Here is a 20,131-nt window from a genome sequence, read left to right on the forward strand (position 1 = left end):
AACTTGTAGATAGTGTTTCAGGCATCCCACACGGAGAGAGCGGGTATTGGGATTGAGTTTGAGCATTTTAGTTAAAACTCTTATTGCTAATTTCTTAACTCTTGAAACCCTATTCTTTGTTTCCTTGGTATTGTTAATCCTTGCTATGTTACCTTCCAGTCCGATTCAGAGTCTGTGTTTGCATTTCACACAACTCTGCGTATTAAAACAGTGATCTTGTTATATTCAATCTAAGTTGATGTGATGGACATCCATGCATTTACGTTTTAAATGTTTGTTAGGGCTTTATCGAGGTGGGTGCTGTGTCTCCATAGAGCTAGCACCCAAATCAAACTTTACATTCATATCACCTCTGATCGCTGGGTAAACGAGCCGTTTGACTCCCTTTCGCTTCAGATGGGTTTATCCCATCATGCTGGAGGCAGGGTGTGTAAGTGTGTGATTGGCTAACAGAAAACTGTTCAGAACAAGTGCACAAATAAAGTGTCTGCAAACGTTTCAAATGAACACCTTGTAGGCTGGAAAATGCTCTTCGGACAGCGGGGAGAAGATAAGGAAACGGGGAGTCACTGTGTAGCTCGGCCCCCCCGGCCCTGAGCTCCGTCAGAGGTCAGAGGTCAGAGATCCTGCTGTACAACAGGACTCCCAGATCACCAGCGAGCCGGCCGACGCCTTTGTTGTCAGATCACCTGTAAAAGTGATATGCAAATGAGATGCAAATTCCTCACTACCTTCCCCTCATCTGGTGCTGGTGAGATGTTGGATAGGGCGGGGCGTTCCTCGCTGTCCCCCCCTCCCCGTCGCGAGGCCCATCGCTGGGGACAGAAGGACTCCGGCGGTGAGAGAACACCCTGTGGAAGGTAATTAGCGGCTATCTGAAGAGAAGATCTTTGCATATTGAAACTGTATGCAGAGCCATTCATTAGCCCCCGCTGACCCCGGTGGGGGGGCCGGGGGGGGGCCCAGGTGATGCGCTGATAAAGACGTGCTAATTGAGTGCGAGCCGTGTGCTCTGAGCTGAACTCTGCCTGACCCGCTGAACTTGTCAGCATGCGCTCCTTTCAGATGAAGAGCAGTCACAGCGGGCCCCTCGACGGGCCCCTCAGCGGCTGCTAACGGGCCTGTGAGCTCGTCCTACGGGGCCACGCATATCTTCTGCAGGGCGGTGGGGGGGGGGGGGGGGTCGGAGGAGCCCGCCACATTACCCTACAGGACGCAGTTTCAGGGATTAATGCGGCCATTGACTCGCCAGCGATCTAGCAGGCCTCTCTTGATGACCCCCCCCCCCCACACACACACACACACACACACTGATCTCCAAGGCATCCGGTCCACAGACAGATAGCGTACTCCTCTATCTGGGCCGCCGGTTGGCTAAACGATGTGGTTCTTCCCATTGATTAGACGGTTATAGGATTACAGGCCGTGTCTCTGCAGACGTTGGGGGCCATGAACAAGACATTAGCCAGGGCTTGACCTGCAACGCAGAGCGCATTATAGCACAGAAACACAAAAGGGTTTTTAGCCCTAAATGGTAAAACGAGGTGCTTATATGATCAAGCAGGGATGGGGCTGTCACAGAGAGACGTGGGTCGTCACCGGCCCTTCAACCCCATCAACAGCCTCCATGTGTGGCTGTCAGGGGGAGGAGCGCTCACCGGCAGCCATCATCAACCACCACTGGAAAGGCTGGAGGGGACTAGGAAACAGAGCTGCAGGAGGGAGCGGGAGGAGAGGAGCCTAGGAGACGAGCCAAGGAGATGAGTCTAGGAGAGAAGGCTGCATGAGGGAGCCTGACCTTGATGGAAAACGTCATGAGGTCAAGGAAAGATGTGAAGGAGAATTCATAAGAACTTAGGAAATGACATCCGACTGCACCTACACTAGCGGTAGGAGAGGAGCCTAGGAGAGGAGCCAAGGAGATGAGCCTAGGAGAGAGGGCTGCATGAGGGGAGTGGTAGGAGAGGAGACTAGGAGACCCGCCTAGGAGAGAGAGTGGCAGTCTAAAGTGTTGCACGATGCCAAAGCTAAATACAAGGACAAGAAGTTCCACATCAACAACCATGAAGACACTGAAGATGTGTCCTACTCCTCTTCCCCTCCCACAAAGCCCACTCCCTGCTAGATACACCCGGAACACCCCTATGCCTGGCCTAAAACCAACATTCATAGTTTATTCCATGTCTATAAAACACTTTCCTCTTTCCTGAACGGAAAGAGATTTCCTCTGTGAGAACTGGTTGATAATATACCGATAATAACTTAGGAGTTGGACGGTAAATCAAGTCCCCTCTTATCTCCCCCCCCCCCCTCCTCTCACGTTAAGGTCCCAGGCAGCCAGGCGCTCGGCCCATCAGGGCTATTACCCTGATTTACACCGGCCCGCGTTCAGGCCGCTGAGGGGAATGAAACACGCAGATTTCAGACTTCTTTTCAGCGCCGTGTTGTAAATTCACTGTGATGTCGGCCCGCCTCCTCAGGAACGGGCCCTGGCGGCACAACGAGGCGAGGGGCGACAATGGAGGGCAGTCCCGCTCTTTACAGCGCCGAGAGGAGGCCGAGTTCAGAGAGGTTCAGGGAACATGGTCCGAGGGCTGGGGAGCCCGGATAGGAGGGACGCGCATAAAGGTGTCAGCGACAATTTACTATCCCAACCTGGCCCTGCCCCCACACCCTGGTCCAGGGGGACCCACAACAAGCGCATCACTTCAACATTTTGCGAATGCCATATTAGCGAGTAGCCTGGGAACTTGGAGCAGCCTGGAGGAAGGGTTTAAATCAGCAGGGCTCCAGGAAGACCAGCAGCATATGAGGCAGGCAGGACTCAGTCGAAGGCAGAGCCAGTAGGCCGTGGTGGAGGAAGGAATCCGCTCTGAATACAGCTGACCATTCAGTCAGACCTTTCAAACACTGATCCTGAATACAATCAAATATATACTACTCTGGACGAAGTGTGATTTCATACAACAATCATTTACATTTAGATCATCAATCATGCATAATGCATCTCTAATCCCAGTAAATTCACATTGTGAAGACAAAACATGGTCTAAATTCCACATTCACCTTGATGGTCTAGATTACTTTATGGTACTTTAATTAGCATGAATTAAAAAAAAAAATTAAAGAAGCATTAAAATGTTTCTAGCTAGCTAAATATAATTCTCCAGTATCATTAGCCATTACCAGGGCCAAAGTGAAGTTTGTAGTTCTTAGAAAAGAGGGACCTAAATATTGAAGGTATTGAGGAGACAATGGAGTGAACATGCTGAGTTACAGATGTTTAGTTTGTCTTTACCTCAGTGAGGATCTCCCTCAGCCCTGTGGAGGCTGGCTATAAGATGGTTCCTCTCCCCCGACCTAAAGGCTTTCTATCACTCTACACACTGTGATGCTGGGTGTTCATGGACTGCTTTGTTGTGTGTTCTTGTCTGCATGTGTTTGTTTCATAGACAAAATTAATGGTTTCTCAGCAACAAAACTTTTATTAAATAAGTCCAAACAGTAAAACATATGTCATTTAAATAGGTTGAGGGGTGATACAAAAAACGCTATATAAACTGTTTCTACATACAAATGTACATCCGAGCCAGAGTTACAACCAAGGCTGGTTACAACCCATTTCAAAGTGTTTCACGTCAGTGCCTTTTGTCCACACACACACACACACACACACACACACACACACACACACACACACACACACACACACACACACACACACACACACACACACACACACACACACACACACACACACACACACACACAAATATAGTTATACACATTTCATCTACAACCTTTCATCTGTACAATAGGCCAAAAACAAGCAGCAATGCAGTCAGTATTAAAAGTGTAATTACAGACTTTGTGGCTCAACATTTTAGAAAAACTACTCTATATACTCTTTCCCACTGTTAAATCTCTTAGTATGAAAACATATGTACAAGGTGGCTCTCTGTGTAGTAGGAGGACTAGTTGGGGACGTAGGGGGAGAACTTGGTGGGGAGGTGGTCTACGGGGTACACTGTAGGGGCGGTCTTCATGGTGGGCGGTCCGTTAAGAAGGGTCCAATTGCACTGAGTCACCACTTCCACCAGGAAGATCTTCAGCAGCACCTTGGCAAACTCCTTCCCCACGCACATCCGGGACCCCCCCCCGAAGGGGATGTACTGGAAGCGGGAGGAGGAGGAGGAGGAGGAGGAGCCGGCCTCCCCTGAGGGCGTGGCCATGAAGCGCTCCGGCTGGAAGTCCTCCTTGTTGGGGATCTCGGCCACGTCGTGCGTGTCACAGATGCTGTAGATGACGTTCCAGCCCTTGGGAATCTGGTAGCCCTGTGATCAGAAGGAAGCCATGTTGTTCATATTCACGGTACAAAACACAAACTGCTAGTCACGACTGCTTATTTATTTCACCTTTTTAAAGATCACCTGACTTTCTATTTCCCTCTTATACAAACATACATAAATGCATAATATCTGAGTATATAGATCATATCCGGATGATAACAGATTCCACAACGTTCTCTGAGTGGGGGCCAGGGGTCGGGGGCTTACGTTGAGCTCAAAGGTCTTGAGGGCCACGCGGAAGCCCCCGGGGACAGGGGGGTTGATCCTGAGGGTCTCCTTGATGACGCAGCCCGTGTACTGGAGCTGGTCCAGGGTCTCCATGGTGAGGTTCTGCAGGTCCACCCCGCGCTCCTCCTGCAGGCCCACCAGCTCCTGCCTCAGGCGCTCCACCACCTCCGTGTGGAGGCCCAGGAACATGACCAGGGAGGTGGCCGTGCTGGCCGTGGTCTCGTGGCCCCCGAACAAGAGCTCCGTGGCGGACTCCTTGATGGCCTGGGAGGAGACAGAGGGGACACACCGTAAGACACAATGCCGTGGCAGAGGGGCCCTCGAGCACCTCAGGGTGCTTGAGCACAGAGATACGGTCTGGATGCATTCAGAGGACAGGTCAGAGGAGCTCTTCTACTAAGATAACCGCCATAGTAAGGCATTTACCATTTAAGATGTATTCCAAGACAAACTTTTAGTAAATAAAGTAGTCAAGTTCAAGCAATATTGTCTAAACATTAACACATGTTTCAATAAGTCCTGCTCTGATGGAATGGCGCATTCTAGGTCTCTTGTGTGAGTCGTGCCTCATCCGAAGGGAGGGCTCTGTAGGCCTGGTGCTCTGTAGGCCTACCTGCATGCTGAAGGGCTCTGCGTTGTTCTTGCTGCTGTCGATGAGCTGCTGTAGGGCGTCTCGGTGTTTACAGCCCAGCCCCTCAGAGTCCTCCTCAAGCTTCTTCCTGATGTTCTCCTCGATCTTGGAGTGGATGAAGTTCCTGGCCTTCAAGCCCTGCAGCACAGAGGGGAGAGGAGAGCTTAGCACACACACTCTCAGATGAGCAGCAGATGGATGTGCAGGGAGACACCAGCGGCATAACACCATAATGGAAAAATAACCTGGTTCTAAACAGTGGTCCACACAAGGTGTGGTTTAAGAAACACATTAATCACATTGACATCATAGAGTTATTTGGTCTACCAACTGAATTATAAGAAATACGATAGATACGAAGTAGATCACCAAAAAACGAATGTAAATGTGAAATAATCCATTTAATTGATTTGAGTCCCGTGTCATATACATTAATCAACTTATCAACTTGCAGTCTAACGGATCCACATACCCGGTACAGGCCGCTGAACGGGACGTCGATTGGCAGCGAGAACAGGTTCTTGATCATCTCCTCGAAGGCCTCGACCAGCTGCTGCTCATCCGTGCGGATCTGCTCCGGGTCGAAGCCCAGCAGGATTCGCATGGCGATGCGGAACATGAGGCGCTTCATCTCGGGGTAGACCAGCACGCACGGGTCCCGCTGCAGCCAGTCCCGCACGGCGGCACGCACCTCCTCCTGGATCACCGGCACGTACTGCTCCAGGGCGTCCCGGGAAAATGCCCGCATGATGGCCTGCAATACGTCCGCGCATTCGTTAGTTTATATTCGACGCAACAGCCGAAATCGTATCAAAGGGTCAAAGGGCATTATCGCTTGATCAATTATTCCTAGATGTCTATTCTTGCATGTTTTTTGTTGGTACAATTGGCCATTGCATACATCTAAGAAGTTATCAGATATATTGGTAACACTTCCACAACACGACCCGTGAGGACAGGTGAACCCTCCCCGGACCACACAGGTGTAGGTCCTACCTTCTTCTTGGACTTGTGCTGCGCGCCGTGTACGTTGGAGAGGGTGTCGGAGCCCAGGATGGTGCGCACCGAGGCGGGCCACTGCGCCGCCACCAGCCGGTGCTCCCCCAGCAGGATCTGCCGCACGTTGTCCGCCCCGGAGACGCGCACCGTCGGACTGCCGAAGAGGTGCGTGCGGTAGATGTAGCCGTACTTCTGCCGCTTCATCCGCAGGAACTTCCTCCTCTGCACAGATCGAAACATCCACACGTCAGCCCCCGAATAACAAAACACGGCTGCGTGTTCAAATGGCAATGCCACTGTCATTTCGTGAGGAATATCCCATCGCTATAATAACGTCATACAAATGTGCATGCATGCATGCATTGGAGACCGATCTGCATAAGTGCATTGCAACATTTAAATGAACGGTTGAAATGCAGTGTCTAAATACAGTGGAGTCCCGCAGACATGTGTCCGTGTTTACCTGGAGCAGCAGCTGCAGGGTCTCCCCGAGGAAGGGCAGCCCCATGGAGCCGGGGGGCAACGGTCTAGGACAGCTCGGGTCCCGGCCCCGGATAAGGTACACCTCCCACAGCTTCACGGCCACCAGGAACAGCAGCACGGGCAGCACGATGGTGCACAGCACGGTGGCCAGCAGCGTACTTAGAGCCATGTTGTGGTGATTGAATCCCTTCTGGAACAACTGGCTGCGTCTGGTTCTAGTTCTAGTTCTGCTCTCGGCTGCTGCAGACTCCAGGACGCGGGTTCGCTTCTGAATGCGGAGGATGTCGGCGCGCGGCTTTATAGGATCACCGCTGCCCGTCGGCAGCCTGCTACCTCCTCAACGCCGCCGCAGCAGATCAATTAGTTCACACAAAGTTCATCTTTAATTGTGGGTGTGACTTGGCCCCGCCCCCCCGCTCTGGCCGCTCGCCTACCCTCGCGCACCATTTGTTTGTTTGCTCGGCCGCCGTCTTTAATCCCCTCCACCTCCCGGTGCTGCTCGCGGACCGTCCGCGGCGGATTGAACTGTGAAAAGGTGATGAGTCTCCCCGGACAATAGGACCCCATCCCAGGGTCTTTTGTTGGGGTCCTCGGCGGTTTGGGAGCCGCTGGAGGAGCAGCGGCGACGCCCGCGGCGCCTCCACATCTGAAGTACCGCTCCCCCCCAGCAGCGCTCCGGGGCTGGTGGAACCAGTACCGCCCCCCCCCCCCCACACACACACACTTTAAATCCGTTCGACCAGCATGCTGAGAATACAGAGTGTTAAGTTTTAGCTGGACGCTGTAGACCGAAACGCACCTGATAGCAGAGGCCTGATCTAGACCTAATCTAGACCTCCTCTAGACATTAGACCCGTCTTCTACACCTTGGACACGTCCTCTACACTCTGCCCAACGCCAACCTGTCTACTTCAGCTATAAAATGGTATCTCCTCTCTAGTGTAGGGTTCAGCCCTGGGTCACGAGGGGAGAGAGCGAGATGGTGGGATAAATAGTCAGGGAGAGAGCATAAGAAAATACACCAAGTATTTTGGAGCACACATCTTGCTGTTCCAGAGAGAGAGAGAGAGAGAGAGAGAGAAAAAAAGAGAGAGAGAGAGAGAGAGAGAGAGAGAGAGAGAGAGAGAGAGAGAGAGAGAGAGAGAGAGAGAGAGAGAGAGAGAGAGAGAGAGAGAGAGAGAGAGAGAGAGAGAGAGAGCCACAGGGTTACCCGCGGGCCACAACACAGAGCTGCAGACGCGCGCCCTCCTCTACATGTGAACGTGTTTTTACGCCGCGGCGTCAGGAGGACGTGTGTGTGTGTTTCTGCGTCGTCAACAGGGAAGGCTGAGGGCCAATCGGTCAGCTTTTACAAGAACACATTACAGGGATGGATTTCTCCCCCCCCCCCCCCCCCCCCCCCCCCACACACACACACACACACACACACACACACACACACACACACACACACTCTCTCTTTCAGTGTCACCCCCGTGCAGCGGAGGGTGCCCTGAGTTTCACCCCGGCGGCCCAGTGTTGTCGGCCGGGGTGAACCCATGAGACTGACGTCCAGTTATCATTACCAGGGTCACAGAGCAGGCGGGCCGCAGCACGGCCCATTGTCTGGCGAGACGGACGGACGGACGGACAGATGGATGATAAGAACCCAGCTTTAAGGCTCAGGCCGACATGCGCACTGAGGCATGTTGGTCCATACTTCACGTGAACGGCCGTACATCTGGCGTACACGCGCTGCACTCACGAGGGGCTTTATTGAAACAACGTGCACGTGTGAAACAGGATTCCGGTGTGAAACAGGATTCCGGTGTTAAGGTGTGAGAGGACAGGGTTGGGGGAGGTGGGGGGTGAACGGAAGTTCAAGTGTAGCGGATCATTGCGTGGTGTTTACAGCCCCGCGTCTGGCGGATTCCTCTACAAGGTCCATAACATGCGGACCAACACGTCAGGGAGCATGTACGCATGCGTGCCAGTACCTGGACTACAGCGCTGTAGTGCAGATACACGCATGCGTACATGCTCCCTGACGCATATGCGAGCCAAATGGCCACCTGTGATTTGCTGTGTGTGTGTGTGTCAGTGTGTGTGTGTGTGTGTGTGTGTGTGTGTGTGTGTGTGTGTGTGTGTGTGTGTGTGTGTGTGTGTGTGTGTGTGTGTGAAATAAAACTTTGCGGTGCCGCAAAGTTTTATTGTACGACCCTGCGGGGGCCTGGAACAGATGCGGGGGGGTCGTGAAGGATGGCGGCTGGCGGACACGTTCTTCAGCGTGCACAGTCAGCGTTTTAATCCACGAAAGCGAACGTCCAACAAAAGCCCGTTGCCGCCTGAGCGCGCGTCCGTGCGTGCCCCCCCCCCCCACCCCCTTCCGTGCATGTTGACCTGCTGGTGACCCGCGGACACGCGGACCCTGACTTCTTGGTGAACTCTCAGTGCGCACAGTCTCGCCAAGTTCACTGTTCATCAAATAACAGAGAGAGACAGAGAGCGGGGGAGAGAGAGAGAGACAGAGTGAGAAGATAGGGGTAATGCGTGTCTGTCACGTCTGTTATACAGAGTTTAACAAGCTATGGAACGACACGGTCAAATCTGTGTTGAAGTAGCCATATGTCAAATGATGGAATAATCTCATTATTATGCTTCGAACACTTGAAAATTAACATTAAACCAAGCCACAACTACCACGCGCGCGTTACAATCAGTGCATATGCCGTCTAATTAGTGACGTAATGGATCTGTGAACAGCCTGTACCATCCTTTACAGGCAGCGGGACGTTTCGGCCTCTGATTGGTCCGACTAGAAGTCAGTTTCAGGACGCCTCGGCCTCTGATTGGTCTGACTAAAAGTCAGCTACAGGGCGCCTCGATTCAGGACGTCGGTGATGTGAGTCAGTTTAATCCACCTTTTTGAGAAGACCCAAGGCAATAACTCAAATAGGGGAGGGGGTCACGGGGTTCAGCTCGAGGTCAGCCCCCCTCCGTCTAATATTGAGCATCTCAAAATGTCATCAGACTGACCATATAAAGCATGTGTCTGAAGGCTGGACGTTGCACCATAGCTTTACAGAAACAGAGCTATGAATGTTGACCTAAATGTGTCTGGTTGAAATTAGAACTATCGCTGTCATTTAGGCAAAGAGCCACCTTTATTTACATTTCATCAAATAAGAAAGCAACAAATAACCCATCAATAAAATGTTTATTTTGGATGACAATTGGTTTACAGGTCAAGATGAGTTCTTCAGGACTTCATGTCAAACATTATTGGCTCCAGCTTCACTGAACCATGCACCACGGGATCACTCCGCTCTGCCTCAGCACCAACTCCCAATCAACCAGGACTTTATACAACATATTCACTCTGAGGATTCATTCAATTTCAAATGCAAATAATGTACGAATGATGCAGTATATACAATGGTGATTACAAGCAACAGAAAGGCAACAGAAAATAAACAATTAAATTAAAAAACAGTGCAAAATGCCTGCTGAAGCACAGACCTCAAAACAAACAATAAAACGTCAACATATGTTATGTGACATAATAAAAACAATCACTTAATCACATTTTTCATGTAGTTTTCCATCGGGAATCATTCATAGGTGCTAAGGTTACCTGCTAGCATGACAACCTGCTAGCCTGCAGGTCAATCTAACCAATAAGTTATTGCTGTGCTGCGGGAATATGTAGAGGAGAAGACCTTAAAGCTTACATTTCCCAGAGGGGAACAACATATTTCAAATGATAAGTTAACAAAACAGATTTTTGTTTGAAGGTAATTTGGTCACTCAGACCAGTGGGGGCGCTGTTGTAACCCCAGTAGGTGATTGGGTCGCCCCGACCTGTGGGGGCACTGGTGTGCAAAGGATTATGGGTGTTAGAGGTTTACGTAGAGGGGTTTAAGTAGGGTTACAATGTTGTGTTTTTAGTGTTGAAATGTGGAACCGTGACGCAGACTATCAGGAGGGCCTTCTGTGTTTGTCTGGTTTGAACAAGTTGAACAAACAAGCAATTTGGAGTTCTGGAGTGCTGTGGCTGGGACACACCATTGTTTAATTTAAATCTCTTTCTCAGACATTATGTATATATATATATATATATATATATATATATATATATATATATATCCATGTGCGTGACATGCTGGAAATAAAACAAAAACATTTAAAATGACTTCTGCACTGCCACAAAGTTCCTTGATCTACATGTTCAATGCTTGCTTGATGTTCACTTTCATATTTCCCTGAGCAACCCACCAGGGGAGATTCCCTATACATCCTGGATCCTTCATCCTCATTCACCTTTTCTTGTGAGAATGTGAATGTTATTCCCGTGGGCCCTGACACACAAGTCCCTGCTGGTCCTGTCCGAGCAACGGCCCACCTCAGTCTGGTACTCTGAGCTTTAACCTCATCATATGAACAGAGCCAGGGCCAACGGCTGTCCCTCCTTTCCAGTTTTCATCTGATAAAAAAATGAACAACGCTGAAAAAGCTTCATATTAAATATCACTTTGTATCACAGAAAAGTAAATAATAAAATGTTAATTTAGGCCTCAAAGCCCCCAGAGAGACTGCCGAGCAGCGGTACTGGAGGACCACACAGGATTGACACTGCACTTTAAGTGGAAGCTCAGAGAGAGAGAGAGAGAGAGAGAGAGAGAGAGAGAGAGAGAGAGAGAGAGAGAGAGAGAGAGAGAGAGAGAGAGAGAGAGAGAGAGAGAGAGAGAGAGAGAGAGAGAGAGAGAGAGAGAGAGAGAGAGAGAGAGAGAGAGAGAAAAAACACCAAGTATTTTTGAGTACACATCTTGCTGTTCCACGTGAACATCAGTCTTTGGGGACGTCATCATTCATCCACTGCACACCGATGCATGGCGGCAACCAATAACCCAAAATACAGAATGAGGCAGGTCTAATATGGCTGCTTCTGTGAAGACTTGGATGGCATACAAAATCATGAGTATCCATCCTGATCAAACACAATCTGACCATTTTCCTATTCCTACTGGGAAGCGTCTTGTTTTAATATGTATTTCGGCAGAGTTAAGGGTGCAACACCCCCTAACCCAGGTAGACTGACCCCTAACTCAGGTAGACTGGGCCGGCTGTACCAAGCCTCACTTAGACCTCCTGGAACCATTGCACTTTCACTGAAACATGGGCCCAACACGTTTAGCCACCCTAGTCGTTAAAATACATTCAGAACATTTGACTGGTGATCTGTTTTAACAGTAGGTAATATACGTTCTTTGTATGCGTGTATATCATTGAAACTTCATATTCAGTCGCGTTCGACTGAAGGGGCAGTATGCGAGTGATGCAGAAATGCCATGACTCATGGGTTAGTCTGCAGCTTTTGTTTTAGATATTCCTCTTTGTGTGTTGTGTGTGTGTGTGTATTGGTCTCCATGTGACCGGACCCCCAGAGGCGGAATAGGAAAGAGGCCACCACAGAACGAATAGGTCACACCTCTGTGACATCAGAGGAGTGTAACCAACAGAACAACAGATGTGGACCGGGGACACGTGGGGGATGGATGGAGCATTTTTTTAAATATATCAAACTGAACAAATTGAACAAATTGAATAAGTTAACAGGCATTAAGAGTTGCGTCTCAATATAAATAAAATCCCACTTGCCCTAGACAACAGCTTGCACTTCAGGTGAATAGCCCGTCTCTACCACCAAGCTCTGCCTCTGGCTAGTCTGGCATTGAAATGTGTGTCAGGTGAACTGGAAGTGCTCAGAGACACACCAGCGCAAGATCGAGTTCGGTTGACCAATAATCCATCCTTTGCGTGGTCATCTGCACCTATGTCCTAGATATGCCTTGTTCCAAACTGAGTTTGACTTTAATATGTCAATAGTTCCCACCTCTGTCCAAAGCTAGATGGTGGTGGAACTAGTTTCATATTATAGCAAAGCTGCTGTTTGTTCTGCTGTGGTCACACACCTGTCCACCGGCATACAAACCCATCACCATTCCACCAGTCATTTGGAGCTCAGCAATCTATTGATCATATTCATGATGCCCTTTCTACCCGACTTGCTTGGATTTTCAGACTTTGAGAAGCTCAAAGCCAAGCACATAATTGGTCACTGAAGATGAATGAAGAGACACAATTCAATGCCAGAACTTCTGGGGACCTCTGGACCCAGCCAGGTCTGGACAGGGCTGAACACTATTGCTTCCATGTGTCAAATAAAAAAAGATCTGAACCTTTGCTGGCAATGACTGAGACCTTGGTTGAGAATGCCATGCCCTTCAGTATATTTAGAAGTGTGCGTGTGCGTGTGCGTGTGTGTGTGTGTGTGTGCGTGTGTCTAGGAGTGCAGCGACATGCCATTGACGAGGCTCCTGAGCTGTTTCACTACTGTCTCGATCAACTTCTGCTTATCCCGGTCGTTCTTCCTGAACTGGGAGAAGATATTGTTCTTCTTACTGGTGTCCTTCATCCTGAAGGGGAGAGAAGAGCACATATTGATGGACATGAACATGAAGATCTTTCCTATTAACTAGTTTACACATGTAGCATCTGTCTTTTGAGTAGTTTATACATGTAGTAGCTTTCTTATGACTAGTTTAGACATGTAGTCTCTGTCTTATTAACTGGTTTACTGCATACATGTAGTATCTGTCGTATTGACTAATTTATTAATGTATTATCTGTCTTATTGACTAGTTTATTCATGTATTATCTGTCTTATTGACTAGTTTATACGTGTATTATCTGTCTTATTGACTAGGCAAGGCAAGGCAACTTTACTAGCATAAACATGAAGATCTGTCTTGAATAGTTCATACAGCGAGAGGTCTATCTAGAAAGGTGGGGACAGTAAGATGAGGACTATCTAGAAAGGTGGGGACAGTAAGAGTAAGATCCAGTCTATCTAGAAAGGTGGGGACAGACAGTAAGAGTAAGATCAGGCCTATCTAGAAAGGTGGGGACAGTAAGAGTAAGATCAGGCCTATCTAGAAAGGTGGGGACAGTAGGAGTAAGATCAGGCCTATCTAGAAAGGTGGGGACAGTAGGAGTAAGATCAGGCCTATCTAGAAAGGTGGGGACAGTAAGAGTAAGATCAGGCCTATCTAGAAAGGTGGGGACAGTAGGAGTAAGATCAGGTCTATCTAGAAAGGTGGGGAGAGTAAGAGTAAGATCAGGTCTATTTAGGAAGGTGGGGACGGTAAGAGTAAGAGCAGCACCCTACCCCCTGTAGACTCTGTGAGACAGCCAATAGCAGCACAGAGAAGGAGAAAGGAGAGCGACAAGTGAGGAAAGGAACATTGGCCCGGACAGCCAGAAGACAAACTACACATTCAAATTAGCTGCAATAGGGCCATTTCTAAGATTTAAGATTTGAGCCTGCCTTTTGGTATCAAGGCTGCTACACACTGGTCCAACTGTTGGCCATCTGAGGCTCGGATGAGTTTGGGAACTAATCTTTTCTGTGTGGTGGAAGCTTTGGAACCGCGCGGACGGTATCTAGTCCGATTCAACATGCAAAGACTGAGAGAGTTGGCGTCTGAGGACTGGAGCCACAACCAGGTTGAGTGCTGCTAGCACATAACCAGCGAATCAGCGAGGTGGGTGGGCGGGGCAGACTAGCGCCACAAGACAAGCGCCACTCGATGTTAAAGGAGACATATTATGGTGTTTTCCCAACAAGTTAACATAGTATATGAGTTCCAGAAAACATGTTTTTCAAGCTGTTGCTGGAAATAGCTAATTCCCCTCTAATTCAGTCCCTTCAGAATGCGCTGGTTCTGGTGTCTGTAGCTTTAATGCAAATTAGCTGCCGCCCATTGACCAATGAGCTGTCAGAGTGAACAACAGCATGGAGCAGAAGTGATTGTTGCCGTTTGCAGACTCCTGGAGCTCTATGTCTATATAATATAATATAATAATAATAATATTCTTATATAACATAGGTATTTCCATAATATTATATCAAATATCACGCCCTAAAGATATGTGCGCCTTGGATGATATTATGAATCATAAAGGCTGCCTCTGACGTCACTGGTACTTCGGCGGCAGTTCAGCTCCCGGAGAACGTCCGCCGGAGCTGCCTGAGTCGAGGGGGCGCCGCCGAAGCTTTGGCGGCAGTCCGGCGGGGGGACATGGCGGCAGTCCGGCAGCTCAGCTCCGGGAGTACAATCCCTTTCTCCTCCATGTCTCCTCCTCCGGACTGCGAAGCTTCGGCGGCTGCCCGGCAGCTCAGCTCCAGGAGTACAATCCCTCTTCTCCGCCGGAGCCTAGCTCTCCCCCGCGGGAGCTGCTCGTCAGCTGGTCCACAAAATCGTAGCTATGCTGTGATTGTATGGGGGTGGGGAAGTGGGAGGTAATATTCAAATGTGCCCCCTTCCCACGTAGGAAGGGGCGCCGAAACGGACTCGCTTGTTTGGTAACTGTAGGTGGGGTACTTTCAGAAATGCATATCTCACTCAAAAAATCATGTACAGATTTTTTTCAAATTTCTATACGTGTGGGAGCACCACAGACCCAAAACAACACCCCAAATCCCAGGAAAAGTGTTGTTTTCCTGATATGTCCCCTTTAGGGAGACTTATTGCATCTCGGGCAAGCGCAGAACGTACACGCTACTGTGTAGTTGGCAGTAGTCTTCGCAGTGGGTTTCAATGCAACTTTTGCATCTGGTGTGGGCCCCTTTAGGAAAAAGTTTTTAAATAATGTGCAACTCTCCAATATTATCGATTTGATCTGGTTTATTTAATGTCTTAAAGTGGCAATCTGGAAGAACCCTGTTTGATTGTCTGGGACTAAAACAAAACCTGTTACGCCGCTACACAACACAAGCCTGTTTGAGAGCGAGCCTGGGGGTCGGCTCCACCCCTCTCCCCTCCACCACACCCCTCTAGTGACCTTCATATTAATGCAGATGTAAAGGCTCTCATCAGGCCAGCAGGCTCCACCAAGCTGTGGTGGAGCCCTGAAAGACATCCTTTACATGGAGATCTTTGGAGTTCCTCTCTAAGCAACGGGCTGATTTAAACTACATGTGTGCTGTTACCCTACAATATATTCCCATGCACTCCCCAGAAATCCGGCAGGCTTTTCATGTGCTGACAGCAGAGAAATGTAATGTATTGCATCAGTATCCTTGATACTAGAAGTATAGGGTGGTCCTATATATAACAGTGTCCATGAAAGACCAGGAATGAGACGGCCGGGGTGGATTGAGTCACGGTGGTGTGAGCAGTCAAGCGGGGGGGGACTCACTTCTCCAGCAGGGCCAGCGCCGTGGTGGGGTTCACCCTCAGGTACTTGGAGGTGGGCTGCCCGTAGTCCGCCAGGTAGGTGGACCAGTCCCACACCATGAACAGATCCAGGAGCTGTCTCACACGCACACACACACACACACACACACACACACACACACACACACACACACACACACACACACACACACACACACACACACACACACACACACACACACACACACACACACACAATCAATGTCCATGTTTCTCCCATGCAGCAGGTAGGTCTGACAGAATGCGGCGTGGCTTCCACTTAGAGCTGGCACCAGGCAGCCCGTAGCCTAAGGGGGCTGGGACCCAATCCCCCTCCATCAACAGAGAGAGCGCGAGACGCGACCCAACGTAGGGAGGATTAGAGTCTAGACCCCTAGAATGTAATCTGGGGGAGACTTCCAGGGCATGCAGGGTCCTGTTATCTCCACGCCATGAAAGAGGCTCGCAGCCTTTGTGACAGGGGCCGAGTGACAGATTGGATAAAAGATGGGAGACGGCAGATCTAAACAGACAGTAAAACAAACAGAGAGGCTCCAACACACATGGAAACATTCTGGCTCAGCGAGAGCCAGAGAAACGGAGAGGGGAATGGGATCTGAACATGGCCAATAGCACAGGCAATAACAGATCCGTTTCATATATGAACCAACCAGGGGTTAGACATGGGTTCACTCTACTCCGCCTCGTGGATCACTCCCTCCAACGCACATCTTACATTCTACAGTGGCGGGAACATGTGGGGAACATTGAGGAGTTACAATTTGAGGGGAATTTGCTATAGCATCCATCTGACATCAGTGAGTGAATGCTTTGTGAGGATTTTTGTTTGAATTGACTGCATGGCCTCCTCTGGATGAGACAATTTAGATTTAGACCGCTCCCTAATCAGGTCTGACCAATCAGAGAATCTCTCCCCTGTGGCTGCGGGAATCCATCGCGCTGGTCAATATAAATCACATATGCCGTTACCAACTCAATGGTGGAAATAATGAAGGGAGGAGGCTGTATGCTCTTGGTTGTTGGTTTTCAAATTCTCTCTCTTTAGAACTCACATCTTTCCTACCTCAAGTTCAGGAATATTAAACATCCATTAAAAAGGGGATGCGATTCCTATGTCTATGTGTTAAGATAGGGCCAACAAACTCCCTTCATGGGAATTGTATGTGAATGCATTATGTTGAGAAGAGGAACGATGCATCATGGTACAGAAGTTCCTTTAGTAGGGTTGATTTGATAAACCCAGCGAACCAACTAATTAGGAGCTTCAGCTCTACAGAGTACTTATGGCCACATTAAGGTGAAGGAACCTCAACTCTACAGAGTACTTAAGACCGCATTAAGGTGAAGGAACCCCAGCTCCAAAGAGTTCGTATGGCCCACATTAGGGGGATCTCTGGCTAACCCCCACCTATTGATTTCTCCTGACCCCTTATTTATCCCAAGGCCGAGATTAACCGGTGAATGTTACGGCCCCGCCAGAGGAAGCCTGTAAACATCCTGTGTTGGTGGGACTAACAATGCTCTATCTTTCATGGGATCCATGAATGCACACCTACTAACCCCAATAACCATGGGGGACCACGTTTCGGCATTAGTGTTTTGCACTAAGGTCTGACAATTGTTTAAAGATGATGTTCATGCAGATCTGTGGGCGTATTACAGTGAAACAACCTCTACGTGACCTGGACTTGTTGATACAGAACCAAACCCCAGGCTCAGCTTAGCAGGTCAACAGAACTTCAAGTCCCCATCAACACTTCACATACCAAGGCAGCAGCCATTAACCATTGAGCCACCAGGACGCTGTGTGTGTGTCTGTCTCTGTGTGTGTGTGTGTGTGTGTGTGTGTGTGTGTGTGTGTGTGTGTGTGTGTGTGTGTGTGTGTGTATATGTATATGTATATGTCTCTGTGTGTGTGTGTGTGTGTATGTGTATGTGTATGTGTGTGTGTGTGTGTGTGTGTGTGTGTGTGTGTGTGTGTGTGTGTGTGTGTGTGTGTGCGCGCTTCAGAAGGAGCGGGGGAGAGAAGGAGAGGAGTGTGTAACGTTAGGTGAGTGGGGAGATAGCAGCCGCAGCCATTCGTTCTGGAAGGTCCTGGAGGGCGAGTGAGAAGGGGGACGTTAAGGAGAGGGGAAAGGTGAAAAGGTGCAAGTGAGGGTTTTGGGATCTGAACGAGAGTGGGAGAGTCAGGACTGAATCTCAGGCCTAGGGTCTACGGCCTAGGGTGAGAGTGAAGAGACTAGGATGAGGGTTTAGAGGCTAGGTTGAGGGTTTAGAAACTAAGGTGAGGGTTAAGAGATATTGAACGAGGGGGAGAGCCAGGACTGATTGTCAGGCCTAGTTCACACGCTCTCTTAAAGCTGGGGTAGGCAAAATATTTTCGAAGCATTTTTGTTGTCATATTTGTTGAGATTCTGTTTATATTCCGACAGCAATGCATACATGAAATGCTAAGACAAAAACAGAAACATCGGGTATCCGTGACTGTCGAAGGACTGTGTAACAGGCCTGTACCAATCTGATGGCCTACTCGTCTGTCTACCTAGCTACCCGTCTGTCTACCTAGCGACCCGACTGCCAGCGGAGACTCGTTACCTATCACCGGAGTCTTCCACAAGGCTAGCAGCCCTGTAGCTAAAGCTAGTGAGCTAGTCATGTGTTCTGGGGGAGGGGCTACAGAGGGAGGCCTGAAGGAGAGGTTCCTCTAAACGGCCGACCCCAGCTTTAATGAAGGCTCAAATTCTCTCTAAAAGATTTGAGTATGTGGAGCACTTGGTAAGAGAACATCAATTGCACTTTTGATGAACAGGGCCTAAAACGGGGTTTAAAGAGCAACGTTTTAACCGGGAATGTGATTCAAATTAGTGCTTATCATTATAACCTGACTGGAGCCGAACACACCTCGTCTTTAAGAGACAACACCAAAACGTACTGCAGTCAATGACATTCAGGACACCCAGATGAAGAGATCGTGGTGTCATGTTGCCTGAAAGCAAGCCAAATGTCGTAAAGTATGGCTGATAAGAGATGAGAAGGAGCCATTACCTGTCTCAGGTCAATAAAGGCCAGTTGGAGAGTGTCTCCTTGGAAACCTGGGACCGGCTCCGAGCTCGCAAACACTGCAAAACAAACACAAAACACCACACCTTTACTAAACGTTAAATTAGCATGGAAGACAATATACTACTGCTACTGCTACTGCTGCTAACATATTTTCCCTGCAGTGCGGAGGGATTCATATGAAACTTAATTCCCATTCAAAAACTGTTTGAGTTAGATTGTAATATACATTTTAGAAATATTACAGGTACCCTTATCCATTTGGAACTTGTTACAATATCAGCAAACCTTTCATTCAGAACACGAAAAATAGAAAAATGGAGCAAGTTTCTCCTGAAAATCAATTGTTCTTTATATATACTATTCAATATATATAAAGCAAATGAGGGAAAAAGTACTACAATCTATATGATTCTGTTACTACTGCTTCAACATATTAGGGTACAAAGATGTAACAATTTTAAAGTTCCAACACACAGAACGCTAAAACAAACCCCACTAAGCTTCCTTGGGATAATCATCCCTCTATTGAACTCCAGCTGACCCAGCACACTTACACATGAACACACGTGCACCCGCATACCAGTATCTCCTGCCTGCAGAGAGCTTCAGGGAGGATCACCATGGAGGCGTTCACAGACATGCACCAACCACATGCCTGCTATTGAGACATATCTTTCTGCTTGAGACGCCGTACAATGGAAAATTGGCTTTTCATAAGAATTGACGCTGCCAACTATTCAGCAGTGGTATGCTCAACATTTCTACATGTCATTTCATGTTCTCTGCTTGCCCTCGCTGAAAGCCTGCCACAAGCTAACAGACACAAGCTGACAACTGCAAGCTTGCAGTGATAACACTGCTAGCCAGCAGTGCCAGCCAGCAGTGCACCTGTCGCTTCCCCAAGTCCTGAAGGCTATGTATTCAGGATGGATACACTTGTAACAGAGGCTGTCTAGTAAGGAGAATCCATCCATCATATTACACCTTTAATGGTAGTGAACTAGCTCTCCGTCTTTAACGAAGCACTCATTCTCAGGCTTGTAGATATCTTGATGATATCTTGATAACATCAATAGATCTTCTATTGAACCCAAACACCA

The 20,131-nt window shown here is 48.8% G+C and overlaps 2 protein-coding genes across 9 annotated transcripts in view; both read right to left on the minus strand.

Moving 5' to 3' along the window:
- Positions 1–3,474: 3,474 nt before the first annotated feature.
- On the minus strand, positions 3,475–7,041 carry LOC130371018 (cytochrome P450 26A1). The gene is made up of 6 exons (XM_056576626.1): positions 6,671–7,041; positions 6,205–6,429; positions 5,681–5,962; positions 5,191–5,346; positions 4,557–4,841; positions 3,475–4,334 (listed from the first exon to the last, which is right to left on the minus strand). The coding sequence occupies exons 1-6, from the start codon at positions 6,857–6,859 to the stop codon at positions 3,975–3,977; spliced, it is 1,497 nt and encodes a 498-aa protein (XP_056432601.1). The 5' UTR covers positions 6,860–7,041; the 3' UTR covers positions 3,475–3,974.
- A 2,387-nt stretch (positions 7,042–9,428) lies between these two features.
- The window catches only part of exoc6 (exocyst complex component 6), a 45,288-nt gene continuing 34,585 nt past the window's right edge, over positions 9,429–20,131 (minus strand). For 4 of the 8 annotated variants that reach the window (XM_056576619.1, XM_056576614.1, XM_056576616.1 and 1 more), the window contains 3 exons: positions 19,014–19,087; positions 15,931–16,043; positions 9,437–13,145 (listed from right to left, as the gene is read on the minus strand). In XM_056576619.1, coding sequence (XP_056432594.1) covers positions 13,013–13,145; positions 15,931–16,043; positions 19,014–19,087 — 320 coding nt within the window. In that variant the 3' untranslated portion in view covers positions 9,437–13,012. Of the gene's footprint in view, positions 13,146–15,930; positions 16,044–19,013; positions 19,088–20,131 lie in introns of all 8 variants that reach the window. The other 4 variants (XM_056576615.1, XM_056576623.1, XM_056576620.1 and 1 more) reach the window with 3 other exon arrangements.

The sequence above is a fragment of the Gadus chalcogrammus genome, chromosome 18 (assembly GCF_026213295.1).
Source record: "Gadus chalcogrammus isolate NIFS_2021 chromosome 18, NIFS_Gcha_1.0, whole genome shotgun sequence".
NCBI lineage: Eukaryota > Metazoa > Chordata > Actinopteri > Gadiformes > Gadidae > Gadus > Gadus chalcogrammus.